This window comes from Ursus americanus, chromosome 14, assembly GCF_024610735.1.
Source record: "Ursus americanus isolate L20-20 chromosome 14, mUrsAme1.1.p, whole genome shotgun sequence".
In the NCBI taxonomy this organism is placed as follows: Eukaryota; Metazoa; Chordata; class Mammalia; order Carnivora; family Ursidae; genus Ursus; species Ursus americanus.
In genome coordinates, this window is record NC_142140.1 from 60,711,940 (window position 1) to 60,726,853 (window position 14,914).

General features: G+C 64.9%; 1 protein-coding gene across 2 annotated transcripts in view; it reads left to right on the plus strand.

Moving 5' to 3' along the window:
* The window catches only part of SPNS2 (SPNS lysolipid transporter 2, sphingosine-1-phosphate), a 29,524-nt gene extending 15,356 nt beyond the window's left edge, over positions 1-14,168 (plus strand). The window contains exons 3-13 of one of the 2 annotated variants that reach the window (XR_006780874.2): positions 5,165-5,301; positions 8,799-8,950; positions 9,107-9,173; positions 10,115-10,257; positions 10,437-10,589; positions 10,687-10,876; positions 11,147-11,212; positions 12,722-12,820; positions 12,890-13,053; positions 13,369-13,529; positions 14,028-14,127. Coding sequence is in view for 1 of the 2 variants with exons in the window: in XM_045804855.2 (XP_045660811.1) it covers positions 5,165-5,301; positions 8,799-8,950; positions 9,107-9,173; positions 10,115-10,257; positions 10,437-10,589; positions 10,687-10,876; positions 11,147-11,212; positions 12,722-12,820; positions 12,890-13,053; positions 13,483-13,525 (1,214 nt within the window). In the remaining variant the exon portion in view is untranslated. Of the gene's footprint in view, positions 1-5,164; positions 5,302-8,798; positions 8,951-9,106; positions 9,174-10,114; positions 10,258-10,436; positions 10,590-10,686; positions 10,877-11,146; positions 11,213-12,721; positions 12,821-12,889; positions 13,054-13,368; positions 13,530-14,027 lie in introns of both variants that reach the window. The other variant, XM_045804855.2, reaches the window with a different exon arrangement.
* The last annotated feature ends 746 nt before the right edge of the window (positions 14,169-14,914 follow it).

Below are 14,914 nucleotides of genomic sequence, written 5' to 3' on the forward strand. Positions count from 1 at the left end.
GAGGACGTGTCTATCTGGCTCTGGCTCTGTTTCCAGGCCCTTCCCCACGTAGGACCCCGCGGGGGGATCTAGAGCTGCCCCTCAGGGGAGCCTTTGGGACCCGGGGCCTGTGTGGGACTGCGATGGCAGTGCCTCTGAGGACAAACTCAAACCGAAAATGAGCAGAGTCCCCAGGGAGGGTGCCAGGCGATGCTGGAAAATGGGGAAACCGACCCTGAGCGAGTCCGGGCAAGAGATCTGCCTTTAGGGCTTCAGGGCTACGCAAGCTTAGTTTCTCGAGGTCCATAGAAAGAGCAGAACTCACAAGACAGGAGCAGCACCTTCCCGAGGGAGAACAGGGAGCTGCCACTTTAGAGACTTCAGTTCAAAATTCTGGAAGTGAAAAGTGTAAGCACAGAAATTGAACAACGAAACGATTAGACCCAGTCAAAGAGAAAATTAGCAAATCAGAAGATGGGTCTGAGGAAAGCAGCAGGTGGGGGAAGGGGAGCGGGAGTGAAGGCTCCGGTGACTGGAGGATGGCGTGTGGGGGGCAGCGGAGGGCGGGGAGGCTGTGCAGGGGGCAGGGTCAGCTGCCAAAGGCATCTGGCTTTCGTTTGGGGTAGCGGGGAGCCAGAGAAAGCTTTGGGGTGGGCGGGTCCCTGTCAGACATTCTCTCCGGGGCCCAGCGTGGTAGTGGACGGGAGAGGGGAGGCAGCTCGGGGGCTGTGGTTGGAGTGGTCACGAGGATGTTCCAGAATGGGGATGGGGGCAGAGTGGGGACAGAGGACAGAGGAAGAGCCAGCTCAGACTGAAACCAGACAGCAGCTCTGCTTTGGGGTGCTCTCCTTCTGGCCTCGCTCCCTCCCCACTTGGTCCCAAGGCTGTAGCCAGGCTGCCCCCAGGGACTGTGCCCCTGGGGCCGTTCTGTCCCATCTCCGTGAGGCCCAAGGGGCCAGCCCAGGGCTTCTGTCCTGAGCAGTGGCAGGGAGGAGGGGTTCCCATTCTTCCTGCGGGAAGTCTGCGTGCGGTGACGGGGCCAGGCTGTCCTGGGTCCTCCCCATCATCCGGCTGCCTGGGCGTCCGTCCTCCACGTCCTGTGGGCAGAGCCTGCCTGAGTAACCCTCCCTGCCCACAGGAGATGGAGGATGGTAAGTCTCCCCAAATAACAGTTCGGCTAGATTTGGACTTTGTAAAAATAGCCCTGGTTCAACTTAGGCTGGCGGGGGGGCTGGACCTGAGCTCCAAGGCCACTGTGGGGGAGCCCAGGGGTCCCTCAGCTGCTCCAGCTCCAGGACCATCTTCTGGGGTTAGGGCTGAGTGCACCCCGAGAGGGGCTCGGCAGCCCCACGGGCGGGGTCAGAGGGGAGCCCTCAGCAGGGTGGTCCTGGACGCCTGGGTGTGGACCCCTCTGCAGGCCGCAGAGAAGGCCCTCAGCCAGCATGCTGCCCCTGGGGCTCAGGAGACTGGGCAGCCCCTTACTGACCTCTCCCCAGCCCTGTGGGGCAGGGGCACCACCCATCCCACAGAGAGGCTCTCGAGGCCCTTCCCCCTCTGCCCTGGCTCCCTGCCTGCGGGCCCCATTGTCCCCGTCCTGTGGCCTCAGCACACGTGAGCTGCTGAGGGCTTCCCCACACCCGGACCACAGGATGTCCTCGTGTGGGAATTGCTGGGAAAGCCGCCGGGCTGCCCAGAAAGGTCTCCTCCAACAAAGACTGCAGGGCTGGGAGTGGTGGGCAGGGGAAGCTTCTAGCCCAGCTGTCTTTATTTCCAGCAGAGTGGCTGCTCGCCACATATGCCTCTGCACCCCTGCCAGGGACCGGGGTCCTCTGCCATTCCTTCTGCTGGGAATGCTTTTCCTTCTCTCCCTGCCCTGAATGTGTTCAGGCCCCCAGGCCGGCCCGGACAGGTCCTCTCTCTTGTCTGCCCCAAGCACGGGGGGGGGGGGCCTGCAAAGACAGATCTATCGCTGTCCATCCCGACCCTGGACACTTTTGTCCCCAAGGGTCCAGGCTCAGGAGTGTCGCTGTGTCCAGTGGCCCAGCTCTAAAATGGGATGATGTGGTGGAGCTCGGTTGGGGCCAGGCAGTGAGGACAGGATGTCTCTGCTCCCACAGGAGCCTTACCTGAGGTCCTGGGCTGCCATCCTCTCAGATGGGCCAGCAGAGAGCCAGGGGTCTGCTCCGCTGTGGGGAGCAGGTGGGGATGGCCCAGGGCAGCTCTCTCCTTGGACCTGTCCACCCTCTCTTTGAAGGGGGAGAGCGGACATGCTGTGGTTGTCCATGGGCTCCTCCAGCGCCTTCCCCTGCTCTGGCCTGGCCCACCTTCCTGCTGTCCCCCTCCCCCACGCTGCAGTCTGTAGTGTGATTTAGAGCGAGGACCCTGGAGTTAGACAGATGGGGTTTAATGTCTGGCTCAGCCACCTGACAAGCTGTGTGACGTCACGCCTTTCGGCCTCTGTACCTTCCTGTGGGATGAAGAGACTAGTGAGGAGCAATGAGGTGACCGGTGCTTAGGTCCCTGGCGTGTGCTCGGACCCGCCGACGGTAAGCGTTCCGTAATGACAGCTGAGGTTCTTGGTAACAGTAAGCACCACGCCTCCTTAGCCTCATGCGGTATTGCCGATCAGACTTGTGATTTACAGTGTATAGTCCTGGTTTTAAGTAGGCGCATCCCGGTAAACTCCTATGCATCCTTCAATGCCCCGCTCTGATGTCACCGCCTCCATGACGCCTCTCTTCACTGTCCTTGGCCCTCCTTGCTGGTTTCCTGGCACTTTAGCCCCTTCAAACTGGGCAACCCATGGACAGGGGTCACTCTGCCTCTGATTCTTTTTGCCCACCCCACCCCCCAGCACAGAAGGAATGATTCTTCTTCCTCCCCTAATATGTGTAATCCTGACGAGACCCACATCCTGGTCTGATCTCAGGCAGGTCCTGGGAGGCAGGCCCAGCAGGAAAATTCTTTTTCTAAATATGAGGAAGTAATTTCTGTGTTGAGTAATCTAAACAAGGGCCCTGTGTTGACGAGGCCGTGGGCTCTGGGCGGGGCCTGGTGTCAGTCACCTTGCGCGCTCTTACCCCGCACTCCGAGCAGCCCCGTAGTTGCTATTTTTATCTTCCTTTTTCGGATGAGGAGCCTGGCCCGTGAGAGGCGACAGATTTTCAGGAATCGTGGGAGCTGGTTACACGTGACCATTACCAAAAACTAAGTTATGGAAACGCAGAGCTCAGTGTCTCACGGTCACAAGCGAGGTGGCGAATGCTCAAACTTCGTCACTCGCTGATCACTGCATGGCGCTCGGCCGTCACCTGTGTCGCCGAGGCTGTTTGCCGCCCCTGCCCCTGTTCGGCGGGAGTGTGCGTGCCGCGTGTGACCGCACACCCCCTCCTGACTCAGTGGCCTGAGGTCAGCCATGGTGGGCGTCTTCACGCCACGCCAGCTGGCAAACCCCCGTCGGGGCCCCCGCCACCCTCACCCCCAGTTTCTTGGAGAGCCAGTTGTTAAACATGGATCAGCACAGCACTGAACGGAGGAACAGAGAGGTAGTGACCTGCTCAAGGTCACCCAGGTGGGAAGGGACAGAGCTGACTCCGAGCCCAAGCAGGGTCCCTGGTGCCCAGATCCATGCCCCTCGATGCTGGTTCTGCCCCAGGCCCCTGTGCCCCCAGCAGCCTCACACTCACCGTCCTGCTCACCAGGACGAGGGGAGACCGTCACCCTCCTCCAGCCCAGCCCTCACCCTCGGTCACCTCGTCCATGCCTCCTTCCCGTCCCCTCTTTCTTTTCTTCCCGCCTGCCGGCATCAGGTCTGAGGGAGAAGCCAAGCCCGTGTGTGCGCTCAGCCTGGTGGTCAGAGCCCGGCCAACTGGCCACCTCGTCTGCCCACCCTCGGCCTTTGTCTGGCCATCTGCCCGTCAGCTGTGGGACGGCCTTCCAGGGGGAGCGGACTTGCCCCCTGACCCCTAGGGCCTACCCTGCCTTGCTGGGCCTCTCTGTCCCACCTGGGGCCCCAAGGCCCCGCCTGTCACTGGCAGTGGCGTCCCCACAGAGTCCTCGGAGACGCTGCCGCTCTCTTGTTCTATAAGAGCAAACCCAGGTCGTGTCCCTGCCCTGCTCGGCATCCCCCAGCGTTTTCCTTTTCAGCCATGGAAACCACGGTCACCACAGTGGGCTGTGAGGCCCTGCCCCATCTGGCCTCTCTCCTCCGTCCCTCTGCTCCAGCCACTCTCCCTCTTTGCTGTTCCTCAGCGATGCAAAGCATACTCCTGCCCCAGGGCCTTTGCACTTGCTGTTCTTGCCCCAATATTTGCATGGTTTGTTTCCTTAGCGCCTCCAGGTCTTTGCTGAAGTGTCACCTTCTCTGACCCTTTGGTTTGAAGTCGTAGCATCTGCTTTGTCTCATACACTTATTTCCCGTCTCCTGTTTCTGCCCTGTGACCCCCCTTAGCCCTTGTCACCATCTGACACACCACAGTTTGCATTTTATCACTGGTTTCTTCTGCCCAAGAGGGCAGGAATTTTTGTCTGTTTTGCGGAATGGACGAATAAGTGAAGGAACAGAGACGGTGTCTGCAGGTGTCGGTGAAGGGTCTGCTGCGAGTGAGGGTGGGAGACCTGGGGCTCCGGGCCCAGTTCTTCCCTGATGTGCCGTGTGACCTTGGGCAGGTCCCTTCCCTCGGTGACCCTCTTTCCCAAGTATAATAAGGAGAGCAGTGTGAGGGGTACAAGGAACGGGGGCTCCGGAGTCAGGGGATTGAAGCGCCACGGGACTTTTGCTGCCAGCGGGGCCTTGGGCCAGTCTTCTCCCCCGACTTCTGCGAGATGGGGTGGGGTTGGAGCATGCCCACGATGCCAGGGGGTGAGCTCCTGGCACGGCTCCTGGCGTGTAAAATGCTCAACACATTGATCTTCACTGTTTGACGAGTCCCCCAAGGGCTCGCCCCCTGGACAAGCGGGGCCCGCAGTGAAGTGGGGAGGGCTGCAGGATAGCCATCCCCTGGGCCCAGGCCTGGCCGAGGTGGGCCTCCCGGGGCTGGCTCCTCTGCCCCTGGCCCCAGCCGAGGGTTGTCCGCTGGACCCTGGGCTCGGGCCGGGCGGGGGAGGTACCTGGGCTCGGGCCGGCCGCACGGCCCCGGGTGCAGCCGGGGACCCTGCCCCCATCACGCTCTCCCCTCCTGCACAGTGTTCATCTGCAGCTTCATGGTGGCCGCCCCCGTCTTCGGCTACCTGGGCGACCGTTTCAACAGGAAGGTGATCCTCAGCTGTGGTATCTTCTTCTGGTCGGCGGTCACCTTCTCCAGCTCCTTCATCCCTCAGCAGGTGAGGCCCGTCGGGCTTCCTTCCCGGCATCCGTGCACATCCCCCCCGCGCGTCCCGCTCCCTCCAGCGCCGGCTACCTCGCTGACTGGTCTTCATCCACACTGGGCTTCCAGCCTCTTTGCTCGACCCCGGGCGGCGTCTTCCAAGTGCAGTGGGATGAGGGGTCTCGGGTACTTTGTAAGCTGGCTCTGCAGACAGGGAGGGCCTCCCCGCTGCTGGCCCGAGCCGGGGAACTCACAGGCGGCCTGTGCGGCCTCCTCTTTCTGAGCTGCCTCTGATTCTGGGAGGAACAGCAGAACCAGTCTGGTCTAGGGGTAGGGCCCTGCCATCATCTCGCTGTGTGACCCCAGGTGAGTCACTACGCCTCTCTGCGCCTTGCACAGTTTGCTCCTTCGCTGGTGTTTTTTTAAGTCAACTCTATGCCCAGTGTGGGGCTTGAACTCATGAGCCCGCGGTCAGGAGTCACGCGCTCTACTGACTGAGCCAGCCGGGTACCCCGTACAGTTTGCTCTTTGTCCAATAGCCAGCTGACGGCTCGGGTCAGAGCCCCAGGGCGGCAAGCAGCACTTCTACGTAATGATGTTCGGGGTCTGAATGTCCCAGCTGCTGTCCACGCAGCCCTGTGATCGGAGCACCCCCGTTTCTGCAGCTGTGAAATGGAAAGACCTCAGCTCGAAGGTTCGCGGTGCTCAGACCCCGGAACGTGGCAGGGTGCAACAAGTCAGTGTCTATTCTTTCTTCCACGAGGCCGACATGTTGCCTTGAGAGGTAGTGAGTTCCCATCACTAGGGCTGTTCAAGCAGAGGAAGGACATCTCGTGGTGCTTGCTGTGGAGACACAGGAAGAAGGAGAGAAGACCGGATCTGTCCTCAAGGAGCTTTGGGCCTCAGGCATAAAGGGAAGAGCGTGTCGGTCCTCGGGAGCTCGCAGGCTGGAGCGTGTCGGTCCTCGGGAGCTCGCAGGCTGGCTGTGGGACGACGGGACGGGAGCCCCCACGTGCACAACCTTCACGACGTGCAAAGTGCTGGCAGTCCTCACTGAAGGGAGAGCAGTCTCTCGAAGCCCATGGGGTCAGGGAAGGCTTCCTGGAGGAGGTGGCATTTGAGCTGGGAAGGCAGGACAGGGAGGTGAGGATAGGCAGAGGGAGCAAACCCATGGAAACAGTAATGGTGGGGTGTGTGGATGGGTCCCCACACCAGGAGAGTGTTTTGGCCGGAAAGGAAGGCAGGGACCAGGTCATGGGGAGCCTCGAATGCCAGGCTGGAGGGTCTGGTCTTCCTCCTGAGGGCAGGGGTGAGTCAGACTGACATGGAGTGGAAGAGGCTGGAGGCAGGGGCAGAGGGACCAGCAGGTTTGGGGTACAACTTCACGGAGGACAATCAGGCCCAGGTGGGCTCCAGGCCACCATCAAGAATAGGGCATGGACTAGAAGCCTCTGGGCCCCTCTGGGCCTTGCCCTGCCCCTGGCCAGGCCCCTGGTCTTCTGACCCACGGTGCCACTCCTGGGATGGAGCCGTGAGTCCGGGACCGCCGTGCTGGTGGGTCTGAGGGTGTGGGCAGGCGGGCGGGTGCAGAGAGACGGATCACCCCAGTTGTCTGTGGCCTCACGGCCCTCACAGTCCGAGCCCCACGGGGGTTCTCGACGGGCCTGGGCAGTGTGATTCTGAAGTTGACTTGGCAGAGCAAATGCCCAGAACAGCCAAGAACGTGGTGAGGAATGACCATGGAAGGGCCTTGCCCTGGCGGTCCCCACGGTGTGCTATTCTAACCCAAACAGTGGGCCGGCCGTGAGCCCTTTCCGTGGCGGGGGGGGGGGGGGCAGCGTCGGGTGACAGGTGCACTCGGGCAGCATCGCCTGTCCCTCTGGGTGAAAGCTAAGGCGTATTTCAAAGTAAGTTCCAGGCAGGTGAAAACAAAGTAGAAAACAACGTATAAATATCTAGAACTACGAATTAGCAAGAAAAAGCCAAATAACCCGGCAGGAAAGTGGGCAAAGGGTGGTGAACGCAGCCACTCCAGGAGGAGATGGTGCTTGACTCCAGTCGCCAGGGAATGCAAATTGAAACGGCAACGAGCCGGCGTTTCACACCCATCAGATGGGCCACAGCTAAGCGAGCTGCAGACGCCAAGTGTTACGCAAGCTGCCGCTGACAGTGTGACTTGGCGGGGCTGCTGCGGAGGGCGAAGCGCCGGGATTCCGCAGAACCAGCGCGCGCGTCCCTGCCGCCGACTTTGAGGCGCACTCCCCAGGGAGGGGCCCCAGCCCGCGGACACGGCCCACGCGTGCCACGGCGTTCGTGAAGGTCTCGTACGAGGAGAGGCGGCCTGCGCGGCGAGACCCTGGGCCGCAGGAGCGTGAAGTATATCGACGGCAAGCGGCGTCCACGGGCTTCCGGAACACGCGAATGAGGGCGCAGCAAGCCGCGGGGCGGGAGGCACGGCATGGGTCCTTTGGGGTGCACGTGTTGAGAGCGTGCGGGGGACGCGGTGCTGCTGTCACGCGTGTGCAGGACAAGGTGGGGCCGCAGCGTAAGGGAGGAACGGTGTAGCGGTTCCTGGGGGAGGCGTGGGAGAACGAGGAGATCCGACATAGCGAACGAGCTATTAGGGAATATCGTCATCGTGTTGGGATGGGGCAGGCCCTTCTGAGCAAGACGTGCCATCCAGACCCCATCACGGGGACACCACCAGGCTGGACAGCGTCGGAGAGGACCCCACAGAGTGGAAGGCAAGGTGACCGGCACTGCTCGTCGCGTGTGTCATAAAGGGTCAGGGCCCACGATACATAAAAAGCTCACAGAAATCAAGACAGCCCAATGGCAAAGTAGGCAAAGGCAGTGGGCAGCTGAGCCCGAGAAAGGGGCGAGGTGAGGCGGGGGACACAGACACGGAGGTGAGGCGCAGGGCTGGACGGGCGATGCAGGGGGTGGGCCCGGGCGGAGAAGGGCAGAGGGAGAGAGGGAAGCGGGAGACCGGAGGAGGGCAGTGTGTGGGTGAAGCTGGCCGGATGGCCGGTCAGGGTGGGGCCGGGGAAAGATGACCAGGCCGGGTTCTCAGGCCCTGGGCAGCTGGGGGGACGGAGGGGCCGGGTCCACATCAAAGGGGGAGGACCCTTGGCAGCGGGCACGGCCCCACCCTGCTCAGCTGGGCTTCGCTCTTTGATGTGTGTGTGTGTTGGGGGGGAGCACGGAGCCCACGGGCTGCCCTGCCTGCTCCTCATGCACACGGGGTCCTCTGTGCTGCCAGGGTCAGCCCAGCTGCCCTGCCGGGGGCGGGGCCAGAGCCCAGGGAGGAGGTCTTGCCCTTGGGGGGGGCAGCGGAGACACCGAGGGGCCTGTCTGGGCCACACGTGCAGCTGTTGACCTGTAGAGCCGTGGCCAGCACCCCGCCGTGGCCGGCGTCAGGCCCTGCCCGCTGCCCGGGCTGCCGGGCCCGCGGGGGCTGGGCCGTGGCATGGGGACCGAGGGTGAACCCCACGTTCTCCGCCCCTCCTGCAGCACTTCTGGCTGCTGGTCCTGTCCCGGGGCCTGGTGGGCATCGGTGAGGCCAGCTACTCCACCATCGCCCCCACCATCATCGGCGACCTGTTCACCAAGAACACACGTACGCTCATGCTGTCCGTCTTCTACTTCGCCATTCCGCTGGGCAGGTGAGCGTCCCCACACACGTCCCGCTCCCTGCGCCTCTGCCGCCCAGACACGCGGGGCCAGCAGGCGGGGTGGGGGGTGGGGGTGGATGGCCTGCCTTGTAGACCGGTGGGCGCCCCCGCCCCACGCGCGGCCTGACGGCGCCATCCCCTCCGCAGCGGCCTGGGCTACATCACGGGCTCCAGCGTCAAGCAGGCGGCCGGAGACTGGCACTGGGCCCTGCGGGTAAGGACACCCCGGACCAGCCCTTGCCCCGGGTCCCCCACACACTCGGACGGGGCCTCGGCCTCCAGGTCCCCCGAGATTAGTGCCCTGTGGCGTCAGGGGCCCGCGCGGACAGGACGAGGGACGCCCTCCCACGTGTCAGGACATTCCCGGTCTGCGATGGCATGTCCTGCTGGAGCCTGGCCCTGTGTTAGGGGGAGGCCGAGACGCGACCTCGGCGTGGGGGCCCCTGGGGTCTGGAGCCCCTTCCTGTCCTAAGGGAGGATTCAGGCAAGTCTGCCAAGGCCCCAGGACAGTGCAATCAGAGGAAACAGAGATCCCCAGTCTCGCGGAGGAGCGGAAGCTTAAGACAAAGTGTTTTTTCCTCAAAAGCAGGAAGGAAGCAGCCTCCGTGGAATTTCTTGATGGGGGGCATAGAGAGGAACTCCCCCGCCCATGGGCTCACGGCCCTCAGCGGCGGGGGGGGGGGGGGGGGTGTGGTGGTGGGGGACGGGCCTCCCTGCTCTCCAGCGGGTGAGGGGTGCTGTCTCGCAGGCTCTGTTCCCGACCTTGGGCTGCACGTGGGGAAGACTGCGTGGGTGGGCCCCTCCCCCTCCCCTCCCCCTCCCCTCCCCCTCCCCCCTCCCCCTCCCAAGCCGTAACCTTCCTGCTTATCATCGGGAAGCATCGCACCCGCCAGGCCCTCCCCAGGCCCCCTCGCCCCCTCCTCATCATGGGTTCAGAGTCGGTCCCTCTGCTTCCGTCCTTGCCATTCATCATCCGTCCTTCTGGTTTTCCACCTGTAAATTCACCCAGCGGTCTGTCCCCCGTCCTCCATGCATCCCTCAGCCCCCTCCCGTCAGGCCCCCTGCTCCGGACGGCCCATCGGGAGCTCCCGGAGGCTCAGTGGTGGGACAGGGCCGACATGGCCTGGGTCCTACCCTGTGCTCCTGCCCCACCAGGTGTCCCCCATCGTGGGCATGATCACAGGCACACTCATCCTTGTCCTGGTCCCGGCCACCAAGAGAGGCCATGCCGACCAGCTCGGGGGCCAGCTCAAGGTGCACAGCTCGTGGCTGCGGGACATGAAGGCCCTGATCCGCAAGTGAGTGCTGCCAGGAGGGTCTGGCGGGAGGGGCCAGGGAGGAGAGAGGACCCTGGCCGCGGGGCCACCCTGGTCTCTGCTGCCGCGGTGCCCATCACCCCTGCGGCGGAGCCCAAGGGGGCGGGCGAGGGCGGCCTCGGGGGGCCCCTCTCAGTGCCACCGCCCTGGCCTCTCCCCAGCCGCAGCTACGTCTTCTCCTCCCTGGCCACGTCGGCCGTGTCCTTCGCCACAGGGGCCCTGGGCATGTGGATCCCGCTGTACCTGCACCGTGCCCAGGTCGTGCAGAAGACGGCGGACACGTGCAGCAGCCCGCCCTGCGGGGCCAAGGACAGGTGGGGCCGGGCCGGGGGGCATGCGGTGGGGGGTGCTGTGTGGGGGCGCCAGAGCCCCGACCTCACCCGCCCGGCCCACTGCCCTCTGTTGCCACAGCCTCATCTTCGGGGCCATCACCTGCTTTACTGGCTTTCTGGGTGTGGTCACGGGGGCCGGAGCCACGCGCTGGTGCCGCCTGCGGACGCAGCGGGCTGACCCGCTGGTGTGCGCCGTGGGCATGCTGGGCTCGGCCATCTTCATCTGCCTCATCTTCGTGGCTGCTAAGAGCAGCATCGTGGGCGCCTACGTGAGTGCGGCGGAGGGCGCGCGGCGGGGGGTGGGGGGGTCGGCCTCCGGCGCAGGCAGTGCGGCTTGGCGCGCAGGGCCCCTCCCCAGGGGAGGCTTCTGTCCGCTGCCCACCCAGGGCCGCCCTGTCCAGGGCCTGTCGGCCGGCCTCGAAGTCCCTGTATTCTGCAGATCCCTGGGAGACTGAGTGCCCGGGAGGGGTGGGGGCTTGGGGGGCTCCCTGCCGGCAGCCAGGCAGAGGGCTCTGATGGCCGCTCCGGTCTCCACACAGATCTGCATCTTTGTTGGGGAGACGCTGCTCTTTTCAAACTGGGCCATCACCGCGGACATCCTCATGGTGAGGCGGGCCAAGTTCCCTCGTGCCAACCCAGGCCCTGGGCTCCTGGGGCAGCTGGAGAGGCTGGTGAAGAGGCGGGAGGCTGACAGGGCCTGTGGGGGGTGGACGGAAGGCCAGGCAAGCTGGGGAGGTGAGCCTGTTGGCAGGGAGGGGCTCAGGCTTTGGGGCCTGAGAGCAGAGCCCTGGGCAAGCGGGGATATGGGGATGGGACTGGGTAGGGAGAGGGGTGTCTGCAGGCTCAGCGTGGCCAGGAGGCTGGCAGTGCCAGGCTGGCCTGACGGGGTGCTGCCTGCCAGCTCCTCCCCTGGGTCTGAGCTCCACAGGCCCTGCCCTCCCAGCCCAGCCCGGGTCCCAGGCGCGCCTGCCTGAGCGCCCGCGGCTGGGCCGGGCGGACAGAGGCCGTGTTCACGGACAGAGGCCGTGTTCACGGGGCCAACAATGGGTGCCAGACCGGCCAGCCAGGGACAAAGGGCTCTCTGAGCAGCGGCAGGGGCTGTGTCCCTGGGAGGAACCGGGAGGGGGTGTGGCCTCGATAACTTGCAGCACGCAGTCTGAGCGGTGGGGGTTTGGTGGGTGTGCAGTGACTGTGGCTCTCCGTCCTGGGGCTTCCTCCCTGTCAGGGCCAGGAGGGGCTGGGAGAAGGGAGTGCGGGGCCTCCAGTGGGGACGGTGTCTGGGAGCCGCCAAGGCAGGCCTCCCTGGGAGGGGGGCTGGAGGGAGTGTCACTTGGGGTCTGGGGCCACAATATGGGACAGCCCAGGAGATCAGAGTCGGCCTGGTGTTGGGGTTCCTGCTGACTCTTCTGCTCCGGGAATCCTGCCCTGCGTCCCCTGAACGCCTGCTTCACCAGGGGCCACCCCACCATCCGTGGGTGGAGGTGCGGGTCTGACTCAGCCCTGTGCCCCACGGGGAGCCAGGCCGGTGGCAGGGGCGAGAGCAAAGGAAGGAGTGAGTCTGTGGTGCTGGGCGGGACCCCCGTGCCTGCCTCTGCCCCAGGGGCAGCCCCAGCTGCTGGCAGGGTTTGGGTCTCAGGGAAATCATGTCCCATTTTATTGTCACGGCCACATGACTAATCACTGCTGGAAACGGGGCCACGCACTCCCATCGGATCCAGCTGCCCTTCCCCCAGCCCTGTAACGAGGGGCCCCTTGGGCTGGCCACCGCCCCCCCCACTGCTCCGAGGCTTCGGAAAGCCTGGGGGCCCCTGGCTTTGGGGGCTGGGGGCGCCCAGGGTCGGAGTGGAGCCCAGCATAGGCCTTGCCGCGTCCGCAGGGAGGGGAACCGGCGTGGTCCTCAGCTTGTGGGTTCTGGTCCCAGCACTGCCACAGCCCGCGTGTCATGTGTGCGCCGGGCCTGTTTCCTGTGACCCCTGCATGGGCTCCCCGCCACCAGCCCGGGCAGAACCTCAGGCAGCCTCCCCTAGGGCGCCAGGGTGCGGGGCTCTAGCAGTGTGGTAACCCCAGGGACGAGGCGGGTGGCCGTGCCCTCTGACCTCTGGTCTCTCGTGCAGTACGTGGTCATCCCCACGAGACGAGCCACGGCCGTCGCCCTGCAGAGCTTCACCTCCCACCTGCTAGGGGACGCCGGGAGCCCCTACCTCATCGGCTTTGTGAGTACAGGCCAGGCCGGGAGGGGGTGGCTTCGGGGGGCGCCCCTGACACACTCCCACCCCCCACAGATCTCGGACCTGATCCGCCAGAGCACCAAGGACTCCCCGCTCTGGGAGTTCCTGAGCCTGGGCTACGCGCTCATGCTCTGCCCCTTCGTGGTGGTCCTGGGCGGCGTGTTCTTCCTGGCCACGGCCCTCTTCTTCCTCAGCGACCGCGCCAAGGCTGAGCAGCAGTGAGTGGGCCGGGGCGGGCCTGGGGGGGGGGGGGTCGGGCGCCTGCTGGTGGGGGCTGTGCACGGGGCCCCTGGCCACCCAGCCTTGCGGGAGGGGCCGCAGACGGCTGGCACACGCAGGTCCCCATGGTCGCCCAGCCTTGTGGGAGGGGCTGCAGATGGCTGGCACATGCCCGGTGGGGCACGGGCTCCAGGGTGGGTGCTGCGCGGTGCCCCGCGTCCTCTGGTTTTCTGACTTCTTTCTCCTCTCTTCTTCACTCCTGTCTCTCTTCTCCCCACCCCTGGGCTCTCCCACCTTCCCCTGGGGCTGACGAGGTCCCTGCCCGGCACGTCCGGCCAGCCGGCCCCCGAGATGCGATGTGCCAGAGCAGTGCCCGGGCCCGGCCGCCGCTGATCCGCCACCTTGACCCCCGCCCGTCTCTCCCCCAGGGTGAACCAGCTGGTGATGCCGCCTGCATCCGTCAAAGTCTGAGGCCGTGAGTGCAGGCGGGCTGAGAGGCTCCTCACAGGAGGGGAGGGGTGGGGTCAGGGTTGCACCTTGTGGGGATCCTGGGGAATGCTCTGCAAACAGGAGCAGCTTCTCCTGAGGCACCTACCAATTCTAGGGCTGGCCCTCTTCCTCTCGAAATGTGGCCTGAATTGACTTGCTGGGTCACGGGGGAGGGCAGGCTCCCCTTTCCTTCCTCAGATGGGACTGGCAGGACCCCTACTCCATCCCGGACTCTGTCCTCCTGGGCCCTCCAAGAAGCACGCACCAGGGCCCGACTCTGAAGTTGCCCTTCCTCTGGGCCTGGCCTTCAGAGGCCGCACTTCCCAGCAGTGCAGGATCCGAGGTCACCACCCCCTCATCCCCTTGATGCCCCCCGAGCCCAGAGAAAGGTCTGTTTCTTCAAACAGCAGGAAGATGAAGGGGAGAGTCTGGAGTCTGGACTGGCCCCTCCCAAGGGCCCCTGAGACCTGGCCCCTCTTTCTAGGTGCCTCTGGGACCGCGAAGAGCCCTCATTGTCAGCCTACTTGGGAGGCGTCCCACGGCATCCCGGCCCTGCTGGACAGTCTCGAAGCTTTCTGTGTGACCCAAGGCTGGGCACCCACCCTCTCTGGTCTGGGGCTGTGGAGTGGCCATGGCTCCAAGAGGCTGTGTCCTCAACTAGCGTGGAAGGCTGTGTCTGGGGGAGCTGCGCGGCTGGACAGACTCCCAGCCCCAGGGCCAGGCTGCAGACCCCCTGGGGCCCGGGACAAGGACAGCCCCCACCGGGTATGTGGGGAGAGCATGGCCTGTCCCCACCTTACGGGGTCCCAGGCAAGCCTCTGCCCTCCCCAGAGCGTGGGGCCAGGCGGCTGGACTTCCCCACATGGCAGCTCTGAAAACCCGGCGACTCCTGGACTACAGGGAGGAGGTGGTCCAGGCCTCAGGGCAGTACTTTAGGCTCTGGGATGTGGGGACGACGACGACCTTGGGGATGATGGACTCAACTGGGCAGAGCCAGGGGCCCGTGACTGGGCGGCGCTTCCCAGCCTGGCTGGTTCCCCCAGAGGACGCTAGTCTCTGCTGCCTGGCCGGCTCTCTGCCTGCAGGTCCTCCCTCACCCCAGTGGGGCTATCCGCTGGGGAGCTGGCATCTCCAGGGGTGAAGGCCCTGGCGGCAGCTGCACCCCACCTGTGCCCCCAGACCTGAGCTCCGGGGGCCGCCTGCCTCCACGCCCCCCCACCCCAGCAGCCTGGAACAGACTCCTGCCCCCAGGCTGGGCCCTTTCCAGAGGCAGGGCCCAGGAGACTCTTCCCGGAACCCGCAGGGCAGGAGCCAGGGCTCCGGCTGCCAGAGGAAGCAGCCACCCCGCGAGGCTTCCTGTCGCTGGGAAGG